The sequence below is a fragment of the Urocampus carinirostris genome, chromosome 19 (assembly GCF_059441175.1).
Source record: "Urocampus carinirostris isolate Australia breed hairy pipefish chromosome 19, RoL_Ucar_1.0, whole genome shotgun sequence".
Classification (NCBI taxonomy): domain Eukaryota; kingdom Metazoa; phylum Chordata; class Actinopteri; order Syngnathiformes; family Syngnathidae; genus Urocampus; species Urocampus carinirostris.
In genome coordinates this window covers 10,894,817-10,919,694 of record NC_142367.1, presented here as the reverse complement: position 1 = coordinate 10,919,694, position 24,878 = coordinate 10,894,817, and the positions used below count along the sequence as shown (strand labels likewise).

Genomic DNA, 24,878 nt, shown 5'->3' with positions numbered 1-24,878 from the left:
GTCCTATGGACTGATTCTCCCACCTCCGCTGTAGACCTCTGCAGTTCACCCAGAGTGATCATGGGCCTCTTGGCTGCATATCTGATCAGTTTTCTCCTTGTATGAGCTGAAGGTTTAGGGGGTGGCCCGATCTTGGTAGATTTGCAGTGGTCTGATACTCCTTCCATTTCAATATTATTGCTTGCGCATTTCTCCTTGAAATGTTTAAAGCTTGGGGAATCTTTTTGTATCCAAATCCATCATTAAACTTTTCCACAACAGTATCTCGTACCTGCCCGGTGTATTCCTCGTTCTTCATGATGCTCTCTGCGCTTTAAACAGACCTCTGAGACTATCACAGTGCGGGTGCAATTATATATAGAGACTTGACAGGTGGATTCCATTTATCATCGTCAGTCATTTAGATCAACATTGAATTATTCAGAGATCCTCACTGAACTTCTGGACAGAGTTTGCTGCACTGAAAGTTAAGGGGCTGAATAATTTTGCACACCAACCTTTTCGTGTTTTACTTGTTAAAAAAGTTTAAAATATCCAATAAAGTGTGTTCCACTTCATGATTGTGTCACACTTATGCTTCACAAGAAATTACAGTTTTATATCTATATGTTTGAAGTCTGAAATGTGGCAAAAGGTCACAAAGTTCAAGGGGGGCAATCAGTTTTGCAAGCCACTGTACATCATCTGACCGGGTTACTTGACTGACGGAATTGTGAAAAAGTATTTCCATGACACTTGAGTTGCACAGTCTTTATAGGGCTTGAGAGGGAAGCTTTATCGTTGCACTTCTATAAATAGCCAAATTAAGTGGTCAAATCCCGCTTTTCCTCTGCTAAAACTGTTTCATAAATGTGACAACATACCACGTGCTGATCCGATTATGATCAAAGCTTTTGTTTGACCCTCGGCACGACCACATTTAACACGATTAGCCGAGAAGTTTGATCAGTTATTCTTAAGGACCACGGAAATCTACTTGGGCATTTGGCGACTGGTACTCGCATACATGACGTTACGCAAACCTTGAAGGATTTACTAACGCTGCATTTCACTGCAGTTTTATATGCTGTGTGAAAAGCTGCTGGGACTACCCCCAAAACGAGAAGGAAGACGCTGAGCGACTGAATCATTCAACTCAAAACACCCAGCTCACGTTTTCATCCTCAAAGTAGGTTGCCCTCCTCTAATCTGCCCGGTAACACTCGTGCAACGTGCATATACGAGTCGGTCATGTGCAAGCATGCATCAGCGTGTATATTTGCCGTGAGTGGGCAGAAGAGGAGGACGAGGGGGAGAAGGCCAGCGCTAAAAGCTTGAACAAAAGCTAAAGATAGCGCAACGCTAGCAGGCACTCAGCTCAGCTCTTGTCAAGGTTGCACAAACGTGACGCCAGCCCGACCCGACAGTTTGCACCGACCTCCGTCCGATTGTCAACGGATCTGTTCCTCGGGTCCAATTGAGCCTGTTGATGATCCTGAAGATTCCTATTTGGGTACTTTAATAGCGGGGCAAAGCTGTGAAATCCACAACTATGAGAATGTAATGTTTTGACTAGATTATAACTGCGATATTCTAGCTAAGCTTTTGTATGTTGTATAATTGTATACCACACGCCTCTTATATAAAATAAATGTACGGTGTATAATTTTGCCCAGGTATTAAAAAACAGGTATTTCTATCTTCCTTATCGACCAACAGTATTTCTGATTTTCTCTCTTCATATAGTTAAGAATCTTGTGTGCTTCGTGAAAACGTTGCAAGTCAGTGATACAATACTGTATTTTTTGTACTGTGTTTATTGGCTAGAGCTCCGATGGCTTTCAGTGATGCTAAAGGGAGAAGCAAAAACATAATTTGCAAACGAAATTTGCAATTATCATGAAATTCATAGCAGGAACACGGATCTCTACATTTGCAAAGTTGCACAGACACAATCGATCTACAATCGCTAGAATTTTTAATAACGGGAAGTGATTAAGATGTGACAATCCTCACAAGTGGACATTTCTAAATCAGTTTTAACTCGAATCTGCCGTCTCCTTCCCATTTTGCATCCACCTGCTACTCCACTGTACCAGCTCAAGTCACGTCACACAAAAGTAAATATCGTTTTTCCTATACATGTTTGTTTATCGATAATGTTATTTAATCATATGCATATATATTACACAAGTGGTCCTTGTTATACACAATTATTATCTGGGGTAGCTGGGGTTTGGAGGGCATTAGCTAATTACTATTGGTTTCTAGCCCCTTGGTAATCTCCACCTCAGAATGGATTCATGTCTTATCCTAGGGGTCTGCTGTATATAAAAACATGGTTAAGCTAATACTGCAACAAAATTGTTTCGTTTTTTTGTTTTTCATTTTTGAAAAAAAAAAGAAGAAAAAAAACTGGATGACGGCATTGATCCAAACCTTTCTCATTAGATAATCTCCTTTTTCTCCTCGCATTAGCACAAACCTGATTGTTCCTCCTTTAATGAAGCGTCTTAGCGCTAAATCTATCTGATGGGGGCGACCACACAGATGGTTGTATCCATCACCTCGCGTCGAGAAAGACCATTGTGGAAGCTCAAGACGAATCATCGACTCTTACAAAAGCTCTCCCGAGTGAAAGCGGCTCACGTTGATTGCTGTGGCTTCTTTCTGCTTCGTATGTATATATAAAAAAAGAAGAAGACGCTGCTACTAAAAAGGGCCTTGAAGGCAACACGTGCACGCTCTTTTGTCATGCACGCAGAGACCATCTGGAGAAGTCGTCCAGAATGTCCTAAAACGGCGCCGTAAACACAGTGTGACATTGAAATGAAAGCGGAAAGTACTAAGTTACAACTATTGCCGCCCCGACATCTTTTTTTTGCACTTTGCTGTGTTTTATTTGGCTCAAAGGCGGCTTAAGCGTGTTTCGTTGATGAATGCAGCAAAGATAAATAGACTCCATCCATTTGGGCTTTATTCAGAGCATCATTCTTTCCGCTTTATGTGGATTTTCAATGAAAGAGGTTGCCAAGCTGTGGCCTGGGGGTTTGGGGGCCTGGAATTTGTTTTTTCTATGACTAGCAGTGTTGGAGAAATAACGATTCATGCTTACTAAAAAAAAAAGGAAATGTAGTGTCATGTTCTGTACTTTTTACCGTCATGCCTTTACTTCAGTAAATTTGTTTTTTTATGGTCTCTCCGTCATGGCAATCTCGCCATGTTTCTCCCATGTCATGTTTCTTTCATGTTTTCGAGAGTTAGAGCTAGTGTCCCAAAGTATTCTGTGTTGTCCTACTTTAATGTGTTGTTCTGTTAGAGCTGTTTGGTATTGGAACATTATGTAGGTGTTCTATCCATAATGAGTATGCTCCCTGTGTCCTCTTTATACTGTGTTTGGTTTGGTTAGCACTACTTATTATTCCACTATATCCAGCACTGTCCGTCTATCATGTTTTGTTCAGTTACAGCTAGGCCTAATTTGTCATGGTCTCTTTGTCATGGCACTGTAATTATTGTTTTGTCCACGTGTGGGTATGTTTTTTGTGGTGTCTTTATTTCATGTTTTTTTGAGTTACAGGTATTGTGCCGGCCTAATATCTCATGGCTATGTTGTCATGGCACTCCAATTATTTATTTGTCCACATGTGGGTATATTTTTGTGGTTTCTTTATTTCATGATTTGATCTGTTAGATCTGGTTGTTGGAACATTATGTAGTTGTTCTTTTAACGCTTTAGTATGCTCCCTGCGTGCTATTGTTTTTGTGCTTTGCTCATTTGGAACCAGTTGGTATTCCACTATAAAACATGGTGTCTCACTTTTCATGTGTTGTTCAGCGCAAGCTAGTTTGTGTTCCCACACACCTGGCATCCTGTTTCTTTCATAGATCCAAGTAGTGTTTCAACATTAGTTAGCAGGGATGTGTTGTCGAGGATGTGTTAGACAAGCTTTGATCTTTTTGAATAATGAAGATTCTAGTAAACTTTGATGTTCTGTTTCTAAGGCCTACACTATCCGAAACAGATTATTTTTCTGTAAATGCATTCCGTTCTTTCACATTTATGGGACACACCCCTGACATCTAGAGAAAAAGGAAGAAACTTTTACAAGTAACAAATTGTTTTTTGACTGAGACATAACCTGTTGATTAATCAATAAAACTAATATGTACGGAAGGGAGGGAGAACCAAAAGACTGGTCGCACACAACAATAGGAGTGTGGGGTTTATTTTTTGAATTCCACAAATAAAACCAATACATTTGATAAGCAAAATAAATGTTTTTAAGTACTGTAGTGGGCCACACAAAATGACATTTTGGTGCCAAGCCTTGCTTGCAGTTGGATACCGATTGAATTTGTGCATTTGGTAGAACTTCAGCCCCCCTCATGTCACCATGAGCTGATTTACAGGCGGATTCAGGTGGTCCAGTTCCAACTAAACAGCGTGTATGTGGGATGAGGATGTAAAATGTCAATAAAAAATGTATCGAATCAATGCTTATCAGCCACATGGGACACGAGGTGTCATTGATCCCCAACCCTACTGATAATTTAAAACTAATTCATTTTTGTTGTACTTTACTGGATCATCAGGAGGCCTCTCTGGTTTCACTGGGATGCTAAGATATAATGTAATGTCAGCTAACAGACAGTTTGACAAGTTTTCAGTCTACTGACTGCTCGCTCATTTGTTGTTGCCATGGTGCTGCTCTGCATCACGTTTCCATGGAAACACAAAAACTGATGTATTTTGAGTAGTCAAGTCAAGTCAAGTCATGTTTATTTGTATAGCCCTTTATCACAAGGAGTTTCAAAGGGCTGCACAGACATAAACAACTGATTATTTTATGTGCCCAAAAACTTAAAAAAAATGTAACACGTTATGTATACAAGAGCCTGTCTGCAACAAAACGAGGAATTTCAACTATGGATTCATTTTAATAATTTAGAGACAAATTTAGTGTTTAAAAGATTTCCTTTAAAAATAGCATTTTGTAGAGAGAACATGGAAATCTGTCTACTTGTAGTTTCGGTGTGCGACCAGTAGGAGGCGGTGAATGACAACACCGTATTGACAGGCCCCCAGAGCAGGCGTGTTGGCGTCATTTTTGGGCACTTTTACATTTTTTTTCTTCATTTATTGCGTGGATTTCAGAGTCAGAAAGCCAAGAAACATGGCAATGGCTACAATTTCAGGAATTTTCATCACTTCACCCAAAATTTAAGCATGTTCCTGATCGTAATATTCAAGCGATTTTAAGGATCTCATGTACCCATACGAACCTTGTAACAAAGATATCTTCATTTATTGCGTGGTCCGTAGAGTCAGACGGCCAAGAAACATGGCAATGGCAACAATTTCAGGAATTTTCATCACTTCACCCAAAATTTAAGCATGTTCCTGGCCGTAATATTCAAGCGATTTTTAAAGTGACTTTATTCAAACATCAGTTATTTATTAAATGCAACTGCAGGAAACTGTATAACTTGTGAGATTTATGAGCAAAGACCTAAGACAGATCTGTACATTCTGGTAAATGTTACCTGGTTGGTGTTTTGATTAAAAGAAATTAGGCAATTTATATTTTATTGCTTTTTAACTTATTTTCTCATTCCGCACTGAAGTGACCACCATTAACGAAACACTGTCGCCCCTTTGTGGCTGACTTCAGTAGAGATTCGAGTGTTGGAATAATAACAATAATATCTCGGATCCACCAGAAATTCTACGAACTATTTCTCTAGAAGAATTGAGTTTCATACACAGTATTGTTTACAATAAATACACATAATATCTTACGAAGTAATACCTTCAATAATGTACGTTAATAAATACAAAGGCTAATAAAATGTCCCCAAAATGAGCTTAAAAACACCAACAACACAAGATTTTAAAGAACGTACTAAATAGCAAAGCAGCATATTAAATTAGTCTTTTAACATTCGTATGATATTTTCACGGCAGGATCCCCCCAACATTATTTTTGATGATTTTCTCGTTTAAAAATCTAGCCTCAATTCTCTAATCATATGTATTTAGTCTTATTCTTTCTTATAGGTTATTTATCCGATTCCACGTGCAATCTCATTGTAAAGAATATTCTTAACGTCGTTAATAAATATGATTCCTTCCCATTAGCGTACATATTGGGTGAGTGGACGGTTAGATTACTGTGGTGTGTCTAGGACACATACAGCCTAGTGAAGCCTCTCCCTCTCCAGTCTAACATCCACCCAGTATCGAACCGAGGATCTTTCTCGAATTATGCGAATGTACTCACCACTGCACTAACAATATTTATCGTCCCATCGATCTCATCTATGCCCCAACCACAAAGGGTGAATAGCGTCATCTAGCGGATAAAAAATGTTATTACAAATATGCCTAGCGAACATCGCGCGCTGATTTATATTATTCGTTCACGTTGTCGGACTCGTTTCCCCCGAAAATGTGCTCATAGTTTCGATTGATTACCATTTTATGATTTATTACGTACACAAACCAGGACACCCAGCGTGCGTTCGCCGGTGGGGCGTGTCACCTCGCCTCGAAATCCGAACGGAATTCGACTAGGCAGTACTTCAAAATAAAAGTGACTTTGCATTATCTGGATGTTTACAGTGTATGTTTACGTATTTTAACTTCCAGGTTTAGATTTGATTAGATGTTTTTATTGTTTGTGTGGTTTATTTGGAATGGGTAATGAGTCAAAATTGAGTTTAAATATCCAACATATAACCTTTAATTTGTATAAACCAGAAGTAGTAAGCGTGATTTCTTCTGGGATTCACTTCATCCCTGTCAGACACCACAGACCAGACACCTCGCGCACGACTCACGTGCGGCGATTCAAAGATGAGCTTGAAAAATCTCGCCGCCTCCTCAAAATCTCCATTTTGACTCTTTTATTTCGCGGCGCTATGAAAAAACACCAGAGTCCTGCCAAGGCGGCGGCGGCGACGACAGACGTCCCGGCGTCGACTGGGGGCGGCGAGGTGACCGTCCAGCAACTAAACGAGCTGCTGTCGAACGGCAGCGGCTTTTACAGCCTCCCCACGCAGCATTTTAACGAAGTATTCCCGAGGATATTTCTTGGAAACGCGTGAGTCTTTCCCTCTTATTTGATATTATTATTATTTTGTTGTTGTTTCCAGCCACCGACCGCCTGTTGTCTTTAATTACCGACACACCTTTGGCGCGCCCTCTAAAGCTGTTGTTGTGTAATGACGTCACGACGAAGCAGACATCAGAACTGGTACCTAAAACCTGCACCGAACGGAATCTCTTTTTTCTTTAAATCCAATGCAGGTTTTCTTGACTCAGCCTAACCTGAAATTGCGTAAGCATGCTTCTCAAACTTTATATATGAAGTATAATTAGTATTATCTTTATTGTCATTAATGAAATCGTAGTGAATGTTATTTACGAGATCAAATGTGGCACTAGAGAAGGGCTCAGCAACCCCAAATTGTGAAAGAGCCATAACAGACACAAAAACAAAATAATGAAAGCCAAATGCAAACTTATGTTCCTCTTCTCCCAGCTCTGACTAATCAGGCACAAAGTATGAAAGGACTGAGCCGACAACAGAAGCTGTCAGCTTTTATTAACCCTTGAAGTTCCTGGTATCCTGTCTGAAGATACCTGTTGATCTATTCTGGAATTATTGAACGTTTTCAACCGTGAGAGTTATCCAAATTGTTGTTTTTTTGTTACTCATTCCCCCATGTGAGCCTTTTGTTCATTCCCTTTGCCCCAAAATAAACTAGTCCGTCAGCTCGTGTGTCTGCACTTGTGGTCCCCTCACTAAAACATAACAAAATAATGTTTGTGTCATGTTTTTCCTTCTATAGAAAACTATGACATGAAAATACAGTACAGTACATATATAATTTCCTTATCTTTTTAAATTTCCAAACATTTCTGAAAAAAGCTGTTGGGAGCCATTAGTGTGGTGCTAAAGAGCCACGCGCGGCTCTACAGCCTCAGTTTGCTGAACACTACGCTAGAAGATAAACATGTAATAAGACATTTAAAAGAGTAAAAGGATACCAAATAATAAAACAGCAAATATTTACAATGTAGTGCTTGTAAACTAGCGTAAGTTGTAAGTGCATCAGAACATTATGCAATGAAAACAATTGTATAGTGACATTAGCATAGTTTCTTCAAAGTTTTATAATTAAAGAATATCCCAGAGACAAATGAGCTACAGGACAATGGCTTGTCAGATTCATGACTGTGCCATTAATATGGCTGACAATTACTTTTGTACTGGGAGGGCAGGCCTTGATTATAACAAAGCTTCGGAGGTGGGAGAAAAATCCCTACCACACACCAGCGTTTTGTCTAGACCAGTTCGATCAAGTGCTTGTAAAACCCAAGCTTTTTCTTAACGGCAAACAATAAACACCACTTGATAAAACGCCACTTTTAACAATGTTAAGACTGAACAACAACTAAAGTATGGATGTATCAAGAAGTCAAGAAATTATACCGATGTGTAAATTATTACACTCAAATGTACGAATAATCATTAAGTGCAATAATTACGACATAATAAATGAAGAAGTTATAAACAACGAGAATATCTATCTATCTACCCAGGTCATATCCCTCAAGAGGGGTGACCGACAGCAAGACAAACACATACACCAAAACAGAGAAAAGAAAAAGGAAAAAAGTACCAAAAACACAAAAAATTTGACCATGGCCAACTCAAATTCCCAAACACCCAAACAAGTTAAGCATCTCCGCACCCAAGTTAGTCATGCTTTCGTCCCTCCAGATGAAACGGGACACAAGAAAGCAGCCATGTCACTCGGGTCAGGGTGACGCAACACACTCTTTTCTTCAACAGCAGGGCTCGACAGCTTTTACTGGTTTACCCCTGCTGCATCATACAGGTTCCCTGCCCATCCCTTAGAACACATCCAAACATCCCACTATCCTTTCTCAACACTCATTCCTATCACCAAAAAGAGTCTAGCTGACAAGAATATGAAATTATATAAATGGAGAAATCATACAACCCTGCCTCATATATATATATATATATATATATATATATATATATATATATATATAATTTTCTTTTCTTTCATGGATTATTTAGGTTGGTAATTTGTTGGGAAAGAAACTCTCTTGAGCCCGAAAGTCAGGTCTGGATGAGAAGAGTCTTTTATATTTTGACTGCTGCAATATCTTGGCATTGTCCTCAGAACTAGGTAGAGAGCCTTCGATGATTTTCTGGGCTGTTTTGATGATTCCCTCTGAACATATGGCATCATGTTATGGTATCTTCGAAAAATTTGCTCCGCCTAGTTAGAGCAGGGTTTTCAAAATACATTTTTAGAAGGTCATGTGGAATTACCATCACATTTTTTTTTGCTCAAATTGTGGGCGGTACCTAATACTTTTCTTTAACGTCGAAGACTTGTTTTAGTTGAGACCTGGATGTTATCTTTTGGTATTTCATACTCAATTATAGATATATAGTACATGACAAAAACACGTACAATATGTTAATCAATTAGGTTCTTGAAAAATTAGCAACACTGACTTATTCATAACTAAGTAAATGAAGAACTATCATCGGTCATGTACTATGAAAGAAACAAACAAATAAAAAGGCCAGTATCCGAGCCTTCGCCGCCACCCCGACGCAAAGGATGATTTATATTTCCTAATTTGTCGGAAGCGTAGCAGATGAAACTGTGGAGAGGGGTGTGAAACATAAATCTGAGCTTGTTGGCTGTCCTGTGGCTATCGGCTTTCCAATGAATCGAGTCTACAAACGAAAAGATTTACGCCTCGCCGCACACTTCCTGTTTCGTCTTTTAGGACAGCCACACACTCACCTTATTGTTTAAGCTTTGAATATTGAATATGAAAACAGCAGCCCCCGCAAAACAACGTGAATCTGTTCTGAGGTGAGGATTGCAAAGTGAATTTGCAGTGTAGCAGGGAAATAGAAACCTATGGGAATTAGTTCTGAACCCCCAGTACTCCAGATAAAAACTAATATATAGTACTACTTATGTGTAATACACATGCATATAAATAAACAATCACATAAATACAAATATATGTCAAGGCAAAATTTCATTTTATTTACCCTGCGTATTAGGTGGCCTCCTTATTTTAAACAATACGGTAATCCCTTGCTTTATCGCGGTTTACGTATCGTGGTTTTGCTGCTCGGAGGATTTTCATTGTGCATTGGGTACTGCATTTTGATTGGCTATACAGAGGAAGATGTTTTTCATTGCCAATTAAGTTGAACTTTAAAAAACAAGGGATTTCTGTAGTCCCAAATGCCGATCGATTACAGCCATGCAACTAAGAGAGGGTTGTCATTTGCTTACTTCATTTCTTGATTATTGCAAGTTTCGTTTCCATGGTTATCATGCGTTACGTCTCCACTGTCACTAAAGATTCACTATTATTGCACTTGTCTGTCTTGTTTTTCAACTGGCCAAAGTTATCTTTGTCAGTAAATAGTTTTTAAAGTGGCTGCTTTCGTCAGGCTACAGCTAACTCCCTTAATGCGGGAACATATTCGGGAAGTCTTGTGGTGGCAGCAGAAGCGCTGCATTGTGGGATCTGTAGTTTGAGAGTTATCAGTCTTTTATAGAGCCGGGACATTATAGTAGATGGATATAAAATGATTTCATGGGCCGAATATAATTGCATGTTGGATGTGAGTTTGACACCTTTGACCTAAAGAGAACAAATACAGCATTGTATCGCTGACTTGCCAAGTATTTACAAAGCACACAAGACTCCAAACAGAATTAAGAGACAGAAAGGTATAGTGGGAGGTAGTGCAGCTAATAGCATTTTTATAAAACCGGAGCGCACACAAACAACAAATAAGCATTTTATATGATGCTGATCAAGAGCAGACAGGCACCATTGTGACGTAACTCGACATTCGCACAAACAAAGTTTTTGGTAGTAAAATCATGTCTTGTCTATATGCTATGGTGGGAAAAATGCCGTAAAGAGAGGCAAAAAACTTTGTAATCCGCACCGTAAAGTGAAATTGTATGCCAGGGGTTTACTGTATTATTTTAATTGCAAAAACAGTGGTGTTATTAAATAAAAAGAAGATGTCAAGAAACTTAGTGTCTCGCCACTCTCGTCTTTTGACTCAGTTCGAGAGCTTTAATGAATCGCTGCTTCAACGTGTTCAATAAAAGTGTGCCAATCAAGACAGGAAACAAATGTCAACAACACGATTCCAAATGCTAATCTTCCTGCTTTAATTTGTGCACTGTTCATGTGGGCGCGTCCAAAATGGCGGAAGAGATCAGTTGTTGTCATCGATTTCAAGTTTGCGACCCCACAGGGAACCTGACGTTTTTTTTGTGCTGACGAGTGTGCTTCGACGCAACCGTAATTGGATCAAAGTCGATAGGTCGCTGTTGTTTGTGATACTATCCTCACGTTAAAACAAGCATTACAAGTTGCTTCGCTCCTTGAAATTGTTTCTTAAAATCGTTTGAGAGGCTCCCAGAGGAGTCGACCCACTTTAGGACTCGAACCGTATATTAAGGTTTGGCTCCAAACTGCTTGGAGATGTATAGCTAGGTAACATAAGAATGAGAAAAAATGATTGGAAATATAAGGCTGTGTTGGCCCAGTTGGTGAAACTGCATAATCTTTGTTTTAAGTTAGTTATCGCCCTTATTTTTAAGATCTTTGAGCACCATTTTAAAATAAAACCTGATTACTATTAATAAATCCGAAAAATATCTAATCAACTCGCTATCTTATTTAAAGATGGCCTCCAAGTTTTTTGATTCAAGCATCGTTGGCTTTTTTCAACTGTTTCCTTCTCTACCCACTCATGTTAGCCACTTGGCTGCAGGCTATTGCTCGCTGCTAGCGGCTGTTGTTAGTGTTAGCTGCTTCAGTATCATTTGTCTTCCACAACTATTCATGAATGCCAATGTCGCCAAGTCTTATGATTCAGATGTCTGACTATTTTTTACCGTTTCCTGTTCTATCCACTTATGTTTGCCACCTGGCCTCAGGCTATAGCTATTCCCAATTCTTATTAGTTTTTCAGTGTTAATTAATATTTCCTCCTCGTTCAGTGTCAGAGTGAGTCATGCATAATAATAGCTTCTCTTGCTAGGCACTTAAGTTAACCACTTACACTAGTTCTGACCAACTCCTAGCTATTGGCTCTTTTCAGCTGCTCCGAGTGTGTCCAGCTTGCTGAGTCTTTTGGTTTTTGCTGGTGGGGATTGACAAATGAAAATGAAAAATGACACCAAATAATGAATGACACATTGGTTAGGAAATGAAACACCGGTGTATATATATATATCCCAGCATACACCGCGGACTACTTCGGCTAAGGGGGGAAAATTAAGTCGGCGGCAGCTTGGCTTAGTTGCGAGACCTTGCTATTCAATATTGACCCATATATAAGGCACACTGTATTATAAGGCACATGGTCAGCTTTTGAAAAAAATAAAGGCTTTTAGGTGCGCCTTACAGTAGTGAAAATACGCTAATTTTCTTTCATTTTCCCTCACCAATACAAGTACTTTAAAGTCACAATACAATATCATCTACCACCGATACTTTACCAAGTTTACCTCCAATATACAGTAACAGATTATTTCAATACAAATATCTTCATAGAGTGCATTCATCGAAATTGCTTGAATTGTTCGGTTCTAATTGCGAATTCTTAGCTGTCGATGCACATTCCCAAACATTTGAACCAAGACCATAAAGTCAAGATTTGTGATGGAGCTGCTCACTCACTGCTCATATAACGTTAAATATAAATCTGGAAAAGCAATATCGATGCTCCCTTGTTTGTATTCCCTCAACAACAGGCTTGCCTCAGCTGATATTGTATTTTTTTGACACAGCAAAATCTTGCCTGAGCTGTTTTGTTTTTTTAGTAAAAAGATGCAGCCCATATATCACTTAAACCTCCCCTGTGCTGAGACTCTTCTTTTTCTTTATCACTGCATTGTGTCGTTTGCGTCTCGTTGCTTCAACGCGTCAATCATCTTTGCCTGTCTCTGCGTTTTATATCGATTTTCCGTTTGGTCCTCCCGCAGCTTCGTGGCCCAGAATGCAATGCGCCTGCAGAAGCTGGGCGTGACGCACGTGCTAAACATGGCGGAGGGAACCTCCTTCATGCACGTCAACACCAGCGCCGACTTCTATGCCGGCACCGGCATCGCCTACCATGGCATCCAGGCCAACGACACCGAGCATTTCGACCTCAGTGCCTTCTTCCAGGAGGGCGCCGACTTTATCGACAAAGCCCTGGCGCACAATAACGGCAAAGGTGAAACATTTGTCCTATTCAAATATAGTAGACCCCCAGGGATATGGCATTCATTCGTTCCGAAAGAGAAAAGGCCATATAGCCGGGGACTGAAACCTAAGGTAATGCGTTCTGAAACCTTGGTACCCCAGATAAAAACAAAATAGTATGTAACAAGTACTACTTATGTGTAGTACACATCCATATGATAGAATAACCTTATACATGAATATACAAGTAAAGAAAAATGAAATATTAATTACCTTTGGCATGACTGACCAACTTGAGCTGGTTGAGCGGAGTCGTGGGTGGATGCAGAAAGGGAGGAGACGGCGGATTAAGATTAAAACAAACTTTAAATCTTCCACTTGTGAGGGTTGTTATGCCCTTTCTTTGATTACTTCCTTATTTTTGATATTAGTCCTGGCCCATGCAACTTAGCTAGGGTAGTGATTCGTATTTCTGGGTAATCGCAAGTTTAATTTTCATGGTTTGCTTCTTCCTTAAGCGTCACTACAGACCCATAGTGAATAAATACACTATTGTATAGCTAACCTTCAAAGTATTTCTGCTGCACATGAGATTCTGAACTTAATGAAGGGAATGGTATTTTGGGAGGGAGTTCAGCCAATACCATATCGGCATTTTCATAATCCTGTGACGCGAACCAATCGACAACCAACATTTCATTTGATGTTGCCCAATAGCAGTCGGGCCTCCCAGAGACAGAACCTGTCATACTCACAGAGATCTTGAAGTTGGAATTTAATACGTTTTTCCTTACGCCAAATAATTTGTTGTTGATGTCTTCTAGTTGGCAAAATACTCCAAAAAGAGGCCCCAAAACATTTTTTCCCACACTAGAAAGTGAAGGCGTCTTATGGTGGGGATGTAGGTGTTGCATTTGGCCCCTTAAAGACAGATGTCAATCATTTGTGGCTAATTCAGACTCTCTCCAGAGCCCTGCTCTACATTTCATTATCAGATCACAAGATAAGATGTCAGGCACCTATAGCAAAGCATTCTCGTCTTCATGTCTCCTACATGAATTATTTGATAGTGAAGGTGCAGCCTCAGCAATTTGTGGAATAGAGAACAGCTTGAATATTGGCAGTATCCAATCGACCTGTCCTTGTCTGCGTTGTTTGTGAGCCGGTTCTCAAAGGTCCAAGGTTGGGGGATTTTAATGAGTTGACCAATCTATTACTGCAGGACCCGTTATCTATTATATCAACAAGATGACTGACCTGTTCATACACTTAGAGATGAGGTCTGAAATTAGGTGTCAGGACAGACCTCAGACCTTTCAGATCTGATTTCCTCCTATGTTCCGGTCCGAAGCCTTCGTTCTGAGAGCGCCGGTCTTCTGGTGATCCCAAGAGCCAAGAAGTGTCCCGCTGGTTCGAGAGCGTTCTCCATCCGGGCACCGGTGCGGTGGAATGCTCTCCCCCCTGAGATCTGATCTGCAACATCAGTGGAAATGTTTAAATCTAAGCTTAAAACACACTTCTACTCTATAGCATATGAATAACCTATACTTTTCGTGGACAATATCTCTATTATTTGTGATTGCAACATCCTTTGCTGTCTGGTAATCCTGAAAAGGGGATGCTACATGTGCGGTCCCTTCTCAAGGTTTCTTCTTTTTCCTCATGTTGAGGTTTTTGAGTTTTTCCTTGCCCTCATGTTGGTTCCAGATCAGGGGATGATGTAATAATAGTCTGAAAAATAGTCTGTGTAATAACCTGGGCAGCCCTTTGAGACTCATTGTGATTAGGGGCTATACAAATAAAAATGACTTGACTTGACCTCGATTGTGTATTGCCCACTGTAGAAACTCTGTAATTTTGCATAATTAGTCTAAAAATTCTCTTCAAAATTCTTTGTTTAACAATGTACTTCAAAAGAAAATACCGGACAGGCGGTAAAAAACCCTAACCTTCAAAACCGGCAAAGTAGAAACCTTCATTTTATTTATAGATGTATTTATTTTTTAAATATTCCAGAACAAACCCAATTTACAGGCTCAAGTACTTGTTTAACAAATAAAAGTACTGTACAAACTTGCTGTTTTATTGCGTAACTGTATTGATTAAGGACACCATCTACTTTACTTTACATGGTACTTTGTCGCCTTCATGTGGACATAATGGGAAACTGCATTTACCTCTAGATCAGCAACCTAAAAAAAGCTGTATTGGACAAAAGAAAAAAAACCCAGCCCAAAAGATCTTTGTATTGCTGCAAAAGTTTTTTTTTCCCCACACAGAAACCATATATTTTTCCATCATCAAACATTTTTGAAAAAGCGTCAGAGAACCACTAAGGAGCACCAAAAAAGGCATGTGACACCGGAGCAAGTTTAGCAGGACGCAAATTTCAACTTTGTTGGCATTAGAAAGCTGCTTCCTCTGCATTTGGTGCTTTTGTGGGTCCTGAGTGTTTTGCTGACATGATGGCTTTTAGTAAAACTTGAAAATGAAATAGATTTCCGCAACATCATGGACACACGGGGACACTGGTAGAAAAGGGGCGGGGCAACTGTTAAGCCAATCAGAATGCAGAACACCTACACGATAAAAATCCTCCAAGTAGCGAAACCGCGATAACTAAACCGCGATACAGCAAGGGATTATTGCTGGGATGTCAAACATGCGGCCCTTGGGCCGGATCAGGTCCGCCAACAGAGTGATTCCGGGTGAGAGAAGTGCAAGAGAAAAAGGAGCTGCAGTTTTGAATATGTCCATTGGATGTTGCCAAAGCCAGGCTAAGCCAATCACAAAACAACTGTAGCTGGGTTTCTTTCTTTTTATTTCTCTCCCTCCCTAATTCTCTCCTCCTCTCTCTTTTCGTCACTCTCATTTTGACCCTCTTTTGCTCCCTCTTTCCCTCTTTTTATTCTCCCTCTCTCCTCCTTTCTCTTCTCCCTTTCTCCCACTTTTCTCTTTCTTTCTTTCTCTCCCCTTTCTTCCCTCTCGCTCTCTGTCTCCTCTCTCTCTCATTACCTTTCTCTCTTTTTTCATCTTTCTCTTTAACTCTGTTTGTCTTTCTGTCTCTTTATCTTTCTTTCTCCTCTCGTTCTCCCTCTCTTGACACCCATGGGTTACTGTTTACCTGGGGTCATAAACTGAATTGAGAAGGGGGCCGCTGAACCTAGCATCCTTGTGATGTTGGGCCAAAAACACTGTTGATTAAAAAAAGTATGGTGTTGTTAAAGGGACAGTGTTTTATATTTGTCCACTAAAGGTCACTGTAATGTGTAGTGCAACTAAAGAAAGTCTAAGGAACTCTTTTCAATTTTCTTTTTTGTTTTTGTTTGTTTTGTTTAACTTTTGGTCTTCCTTTTTTCTTTTTCTTTCTTTTTTAATATATTTTCTTTTCTTATTTCTCTCCTTTTCAAAAGAAATAAGGTGCGCTTTGGTCACTTAGTCACTTGGAGTATTTTGTCTTCTCCCATTAAGCTTTTAGCACTCGTGTTCTGTGGCACGACAGAATACAGCGACATCTAGTGGGAAAATGATACACACTGTCCCTTTAACGTTCATATCAAGTCGAGGGCCTCAAACTGTCACCCTGAGACCCCTGTTGTATTCTGATAAAACATTCGACTTCGTAAAAGAACCACCAGAGGGTGCTGTAACTCCAATGACAATTTTTCCTTCCTTCCCGCTGTGTCCCTCAGGAAAAGTGTACGTGCACTGCAGGGAAGGCTACAGCCGTTCGCCCACCATGGTGGTGGCTTACCTCATGATGCGCCACAAGATGGACGCACGGCAGGCGGTGGCCACTGTGCGGCAGAAGCGAGAGATCGGCCCCAACGACGGCTTCCTGCGCCTGCTCTGCCAACTCAACCAGCAGTTGGCCCTCGAGGGCCGGCTGAACGGCCAGGTGGGAAAACTAAAGGGCAAATGAAAAGCGAGCACCCCGTCATGCCTTTCGCTGGTGTCCCCGCTGCTCTCCAAGACTCTTTTTCACAAACCAGCATCCGTCCGGGGGAGAAGGGGGGGTGTATTCCAGAACATGCTTTTTCTTATTTTTTTTTTCTTTGTTTTAATCGATCATTCCGCGCACAAGTTTACCTACAACTCCAACCAATCACGACCCCGAGCTAGATCTCGAAACGAGCTACTTCGAGCATTCCGACAACTGCACAATCATTCCGAGGTCTCACTGCCAGGAAGGTCGGAATCCCAAAAAGTCGAACACACGCAGAGAAGCATTCCGGTAATCCACAGCTTCCTCTTTTCGTTTTTTTTCAAAATATAACACGCTCCTCTTAGAAACGACCTATGTTAACTCATTCACTGCCAGCAAAAATAAGAATTGGATTAAAATCTTTGAAATAATTAATTTTCAATGTTTTTCTTTAAATCTCGATTTTATATATATTTTTTCTATTTTTCCTAAAAGTATTTTTCAAAGATGTTAAAGGGGCAGTGTGTAATATGTAGTAACTCTTAGGTTTACAAAAAAAACATTAATTCGGTATAAAATTCGGTTTGAAAGATTTGTATGTCTTTCATGTTGTAAAATCCCTACCGAGAAGTCGCCGCCATGTTTGTCTGGCATCTTGCTGCCACGCTGTGCTCTTGGCACTGAATATCAGTGTTACAGTGCCATTTACAGGTCTAATATTATACACTGGGGCTTTAGATATTTTTATTTTCAATTTTTTGTGAAACAATAATACAATTTTCATTTATATTTTTTAGTTCTAAATTATAAATTAGTTTATTTGAACAGGTTAGATATTTTTGATAAGTAAAATATAAAATATAAATATAATCAAGTTTAATTTATATTTAATTTGCATTACTTTTTAATTTTAATGTGTACTCAAAATATTTTATTTAAACCGAAGACTTTGAATAGCAAGAAAATAAATTGTTTAAAATATCTAATATAAATGATAAGGCAATTTTATTTTTCATTTTCAAATTTAATTAAAATCATTTTATTAAACCTTGTTATTTTTTTTGAAACAAAAACAACATAAAATATTCAATATAATTAATAATACATTTTTTGTTTAGATTTTCCATATATTTGTATTGTTTTTTGTTTACACTTTACTGTTAATTTTAAATGTTTTTTTATTTAAAAATGTTATTAAGTACAAAAAATCTAAATGAATAATAAAAATTTAATCAAAAAATAAAAGTACTCTCTGATGAAACAAGAACTTATTACCTGGAAATATGATTTTAAAGTATTTTAAAAATGTTAGATTATTCTATTCATGTTTCACAAAGAAATCTAGTGTAAAATATTGAATGTAACTAACAATAATAAAACCATCTTAAATAGTAACTTTTATTTAGCGTTTTAATTAACGTCCGTGAATTTTACTTTCCGCAAAGGCAAGGGGATCTTTGACGTCTATAGCCGCCCACGGCAGTGAATGAGTTAAACGCATCATGGGATGAAAGTGATGCGAGTCATCGCATCCACTGCCAGTTTATGCATCCCATGCCATGCAAATCTATTGTTTTTTTTCTGTTTGGAAACATTGCAATATATGTCAATACTCACATTTTATCTATCGAATGTAAGGACAGCTGTCAGTTATTCAACACTGTCGCTCATCCCATCCATCACATAGCTATTTATCCCCCTATATGTATAAATGTATGCATATTAATATATACATGTACTGTGTGTACTGTATATACGTATTTACCGTATGTGTTGACATATATGAATGTACGAGCAATGTACTGTGTAGCTATCTCGTTCCGTGAAATGAAATGAAATGATCTGCGTCTTTATATTCCTCGATATGACTAAAGGATCAATCGCTCCCATCGCCTATTTACATGTACAGTAGATCCCCAGGATACAAAATGAATTTCTTCTGAGGTGGGAATCGCAAAGTAAAATTGCCGTATAGCTGGAGAAGGAAACAAGTCAGGTCATATTTATTTATATAGCCCTCAATCACAAAAATGTCTCAAAGGACTGCACAGGCCACAATTACAAAATCCCCTGATCTGAAACCGGCATGCTGGCAAAAAAACCTCAGCATGAGGAAAATAATAAACTTTGAGAAGGGGACAAACAAGAGGTAATTCCCACTTCCAGGATGACCAGGCTGGAATTGACGTTGCATTGGGTAAAAAAACACAAATTGTAGTCAACGTCGACAACAAACATGGGTAATATGTAAAATGGTCCGGAGAGGGATGGGTGCCACTAGGCTGTACTTTGTTAAGACACACACCACCTGAAATGGTGCCCCTACGACCCTAGTGGTTAAGGGATCCAGCTAACCAACATATGTGTTCCCAAACCCCAGGAATCATGAAAAAAAAACAATATAATCACAAATTACATACGACTTATGTGTAATATACATGCAAAGGATCAAATACAATCATAAATAAATATACATGTAAAAGAAATTCGAGGCATGACTTGAGGCGGTACAGGGGAGTAGCAGGTAGACGCAGAAGTGGGGATGAGATGGCGATTGGTCGCGGCCATAAGTATTAGGGAGGGTAACGATGTGGTGCCTTCTTCATACTTCTTGATAATCACAAACTGCTCGCTTCTACTGTAAGCGTCACTGCGAGCCGCTGGACTCACAACATATAAATGAAGTATAAAAATAATGTATTGAGTCTTTATGAAAAACACACGATTCTGACCTACATGGAAATAAAGATATTGAGGGAGGTAGTTCAGCCAGTAGCACGTCTGCATTTTCTTTGGCTGTTATCTAAACCAATAGAGACCAAGACCTGCATATTATATGAAATCCACCAATAGAAAACAGGCCCCTTAGAGATGTTAACTTGCACAGTATTATACATGAATACTGCAAATTTGTATGGTAGGCTAATTGCTGTAAATAGGGGCAGAAAAACATCTTGGTCCACACTGTAAAGTGAAAACATCGGAAGGTGGGGACGCCGTTTTACGGGGGTCTACTGTACTAAATATATTAATCTTGTGCATGTCAAACTTGTGACCACAATCGGTGTGAATTGTGCGTACACATTGCGACACAGGTGGCAGTCTGGATCGTGTTGCTGTCTTTTCATCCATGATCCATTTCGAGTTAACTTGGGATTCTCATTGTGATCACAGAGCTCCCACTAGGGGGCGACATCCCATTGCACGCCAGAAGGCAACCTCTTTGAGGTGTTTAGTGACAGCATGCTTGGTGGATGTCCAACCAAATGTGTTCCAGCAGCAAAAACTCGGCCCCCAGCCTGACGTAGACATGATTAAACGCTGCCAGATGCATCCGAGTTTGCAGAAGAAGTCTTACAGTCGTGAGACGGCCTCTTCTAAGATCCTGGCTCCACTAGCCCCCTTTTTTGTCCTTTGGCGAGCACACTCGGTTGTGTTCAGCGTTTGGCAGCGGGGATCAGGTACACTCGCGTTGAAGTCTTTGTCAAAAATGTGTCACGACGTGTTTTCCACCTCGTTGCAACCCGGACCACACAAAAAGTTACAGGGATACAATATCACAGGCTCCCTAAGCGATTTACTGCAAGCTTGTTTGTGGCTCCCAGGACAAAAACTGTTATTTTTTTTTATTTTGAATTCAAAAAATTTTGGGGTCACACATACAATGACAAACTCACATCCATTTTACATTCATACCTCATGATAATGTTTTTTTCCCCTTTTTATTTCTTAAGCAAAAATTAATACTTTCAAATGATCTGAAGATCTGAAAACTGCCATGTAATAATTTGGGGTAATATAAGGAGTTATTGTTCTTATTTTACTAGAAAATAGAACAATAGGTTGTAAATCGATGGGGATAAATGTATTTATTTGAATTGTTTTGAATAGAAATCGGCATTATTTCTCTTATTTTCGTCAATTTTAATATTTCTTTAAATGAGCAAATTATCTGCAAACTTCCCACAATTTTAATTATTTTAACTAATTGTTTTTAAAGATGTTTTTTTTTCTATTTAAGAATGTTTTAATCAATGGACTTGTTTTTTAGGACTATATTAGACTAATTATTGTCATTGTAACATTTGAAATGCACAACAATAATAAAAAGTGCAATCCTGATGGCGCAAGAACATTTACAAGACAAAATACCACATTTTAAGCGTAATAGTATATCAAAGGTACTACTAAATTTAAAAAATAAATACAAATAAACATAGTTAATGAATGGCAGATGATTTTGCTCAAGTATTTGTTTAATTTTGGTAAAACAAAATGGTATTTTAGTTATTGTTTCTCCGTTTTATTTTTAAATGAGTGAAGTGTTTTGATGTATCATCTAATTTTTGTTTTACTGGAAAAACAAATAGAAATTCTAGCAAAGTTATCGGATTAAGCTAGAGTATAATAAGAAAAAAAGCAAATTGTATCATAATAAAGCATGACATTTTGTTTCCGATTGTGCAAGTTATCTCAAAAACTAAAAATTTCACCAATTTATTAATTTCAAGTCATGCTCATCAGATTTTTTTCGTGAAACTCATCCAACTATTTCATACATTTGTACGATATTTTCTATTTCAAAACAATACTGCCACCTGCTGTCCAGTCAATGCAACTGGATACCGATCCAAAACTCACCTCATTGTGTTTTCCCATCCCAAGTAAAAAAACAAAACATCGATTTGTGTTGCCGTTGTGTTGCTTTGAGTACCGCGAATGTCAAACCGTATATCGTTATATATACTTATGTATGTAACCTGCACTAAAGTGGTGAATTGCTGCATTCAATGTCCAAGCTGGCCTATCGTGTTGGTCGGTATTAATCGAAATGGGATTTTTTAGGGCCTGAGAAAGTCGCTGGAGACGCTTTTGCCTGACTCCGAACTTTAATGGATTCACAGTGCCGTTTCGTGAAACATCGTTTGACTCTCAGATAACTTCCCGTGATTTATTTTTTATTCCGGGAGTCCAAACATGAACTCTCCCGCGGTGCGACGGGAACATCTGCGCTCAAAGTCGACACTCGACGCATCGTGGAAAGTCATCTGGATGGGAACCCGTTCACCTTTTCCCACCTTTTCAAAGGGGGGAACAAAAAGTGGAAGAGAGAAATCGAGGCCGGGGTCTGACTGGTTCCCGTTTTTGATGAAGACGACGACACAAACGACACAGCCCACCTGAAGCCTTACAGTGTGTCGTCCGGTCACCTGAGGGCAAGGGTTGAAGTGCACTTGATTTACAATTGCTTTTCTTTGTTTTTTCTTATCTTGGAAATGTTTGTTAAAAATAAACTACTGAGTTACCATCTGTGGCTACTCCCTGTTTTTTTTTCACTTTCATGTATTTGGATTGTGTCTTTTTGATTACTCAAATCTAAAACGTCCTCATCATATCCTCATTTAGCATTTTCAATATGGCGTCTTCCTCAGGTGGCGGGAGCGTGTGGTGTTTCCAGTTGACTTTGGAATCGAGGTACGTGCTCGTGTTCACAATTTAGACAAGATATTAAAACTAAAATCGAGACTTGAGGACCGTTCGAGTTTGATGTTTGCCAAATCATACAAGGTTGAAATTTGCGTAAGCGTATTGCATTTCGAGTTTAGCCTGCAGCGCCATGTCCAATGTCGTTGCAAACAATGTCCACTATGTTGTTATCGATGACAATAAAGAAAAGTCGATTCACTCTAAAGGCACATTATGTAATATTTGACCACTAGACGGCACTGTATTGTCTAATGAAAACGAAAACCAGTGCCATATGAGCATAGCGTAGCAGAAAGATACCAGACAAACATGGCGGCGACTACTAGGTTTGGTTTACACTATGTAAAAGAAAAGAACGTTTCTCAACCTATGAGTCAAGTCATGTTTATTTGTATAGCCCTTAATCTCAAAGGGCTGCATAGACCACAGATTATTGCAGACCATAGACTATTATGACACCATCCCCTCATCTAAAACCTACACGAGGGCAAGGAAAAACTCAAAAACCTCAACATGAGGAAAATGAAGCCTTGAGAAGGGACCGCACATGAGGTAATCCCCCTTCCCGGATGACCAGGCTGCAATGGATGTTGCAATAACAAAAAATACTGATATTGTCAACATAAAATGTAGGTTATTCATATTCTACATAATAGAAGTGAGTTTTAAACTTAAATTAAACATTTCCACTGAGGTTGCAGATCGAATCTCAGGGGGAAGAGCATTCCACAGCACCGGGGCCCGAATGGAGAACGCTCTCGAACCTGCGGATCTCTTCTTGGCTCTTGGGATCACTAGTAGACCAGCATTTTCAGAGCGAAGGCTCCGGACCGGAACCTAGAGGGAAATTAAATCAAAGATATGAGGGAGTAAATCCATGCATGATTTTGTATACTACCAATCAAAATTTTAAATCACATCTTAAGCTAACAGGGAGCCAATGCGGGTTAGCTAAAATCGGGGTAATGTGATCAACTTTCTTGTCTTAGTTAAAAATCTTGCTGCAGCATTTTGTACCAGCTGAAGGCTCTTGATTTTGGACTTCAGGAGACCGGAGAGTAGTGCATTACAGTAATCGAGACGGGAGGTAACAAACGCATGAATTATAATCTCCGCATCCTACTGAGACAGCATTGGGCGAATTTTAGCAATGTTGCGAAGATGGAAGAAAGCTCTTCTAGTGATATTCTTAATGTGTCTTTGAAAGGACAGATTTGGGCCAAATATGAATGTTAATAAAAAAATAACACTGGTATAATAATTCGTGTATTTTTGCCCACTATTCCAATCAATGTATTTATTGCATGAAGGTTGTTTTGGAGCACTAGTAGGCACTTAATATTACAATCATTTAAAACTCAAAGGCCTGTTTTTCTGACATTTTAGAGAGGTCTGTTTTATAATTTTATTTTTTTGTTTCTGAAATAGATTTTTTTGAAATATTTTATTACATTTTTTTAAAATACTATTTTTTTCCCTATATGTTTGTTTTTGATATTTTTCTTCGCCTGGTTTCGAAACATTTGTAACAGTTTTTTCAAATGTTGGTTTTCCCAATTTTTCCAAATATTTTTTTCTGTTTTGAGAACTATCAATTTTCTGTTTTGCAAAAATAGTTTCTTAATATAATTTTCTACAAATATTTTTTTGTCTAGAAAAAAAAGCAAAATACAGATTTTTTAAACAGAAAAAAATTACTTCCAATATTTTTCCCCAGTTTTTCTGAATAATGTTTTTTGTCGCGCAAATAGTCCAAATTGCAGTAAAAATATATGTTGCACTTACAATACTCTTCTATAATGACTAAAATGTAAGCAATTTTGATATCCATCCATCCGTTATCTGCACTACTTATCCTCAGTAGGGCCGCGGGGTTGCTGGAGCCCATGTCAGCTGTCTTGGGGCAGTAGGCAGGGGAGACCCTAAACACAGAGACGGACAACTCACTTGCTTCTTCACACATAGGGACAATTTGCACCGGCCAATTAACCTGACGTGTTTATTTTTGGAATGTGGGTGGAAACCCACTCAAGCACGGGGAGAACATGCAAACTCCACACAGAAAGCCTGGTTGCTGGATTCAATCCCATGACCTCAGAACTGTGCCGCGGACCACTCAGCCGCCCAATTTTAATATTTATATATGAAATGCAGTTTGATTTATTTTCAAAAGTCATTTTTTTTGCCTAT

General features: G+C 39.0%; 1 protein-coding gene and 1 long non-coding RNA gene across 3 annotated transcripts in view; both read left to right on the top strand.

The window, feature by feature from the left end:
- LOC148347266 (uncharacterized) overlaps positions 1-24,878 on the top strand; it is a 346,298-nt gene that overhangs the window by 38,758 nt on the left and 282,662 nt on the right. The window lies entirely within an intron of this gene.
- Positions 6,789-22,509, top strand: dusp3a (dual specificity phosphatase 3a). Of its 2 annotated transcripts, XM_088323435.1 has the most exons (4): positions 6,789-7,085; positions 13,075-13,307; positions 16,969-17,174; positions 22,047-22,509. In XM_088323435.1, the coding sequence occupies exons 1-4, from the start codon at positions 6,904-6,906 to the stop codon at positions 22,092-22,094; spliced, it is 669 nt and encodes a 222-aa protein (XP_088179561.1). In that variant the 5' UTR covers positions 6,789-6,903; the 3' UTR covers positions 22,095-22,509. The 2 variants fall into 2 exon arrangements, with proteins under 2 accessions (XP_088179561.1, XP_088179562.1); XM_088323436.1 differs by having other exon boundaries at positions 16,969-22,509.

Coding starts and splice junctions, on each gene's coding strand:
- dusp3a (XM_088323435.1), top strand. CDS start 6,904: ATGAAAAAACACCAGAGTCCTGCCAAGGCGGCGGCGGCGACGACAGAC. Junction 7,086..13,074: donor AGGATATTTCTTGGAAACGC/GTGAGTCTTTCC, acceptor GTCCTCCCGCAG/CTTCGTGGCCCAGAATGCAA. Junction 17,175..22,046: donor AGGGCCGGCTGAACGGCCAG/GTGGGAAAACTA, acceptor GGGATTTTTTAG/GGCCTGAGAAAGTCGCTGGA.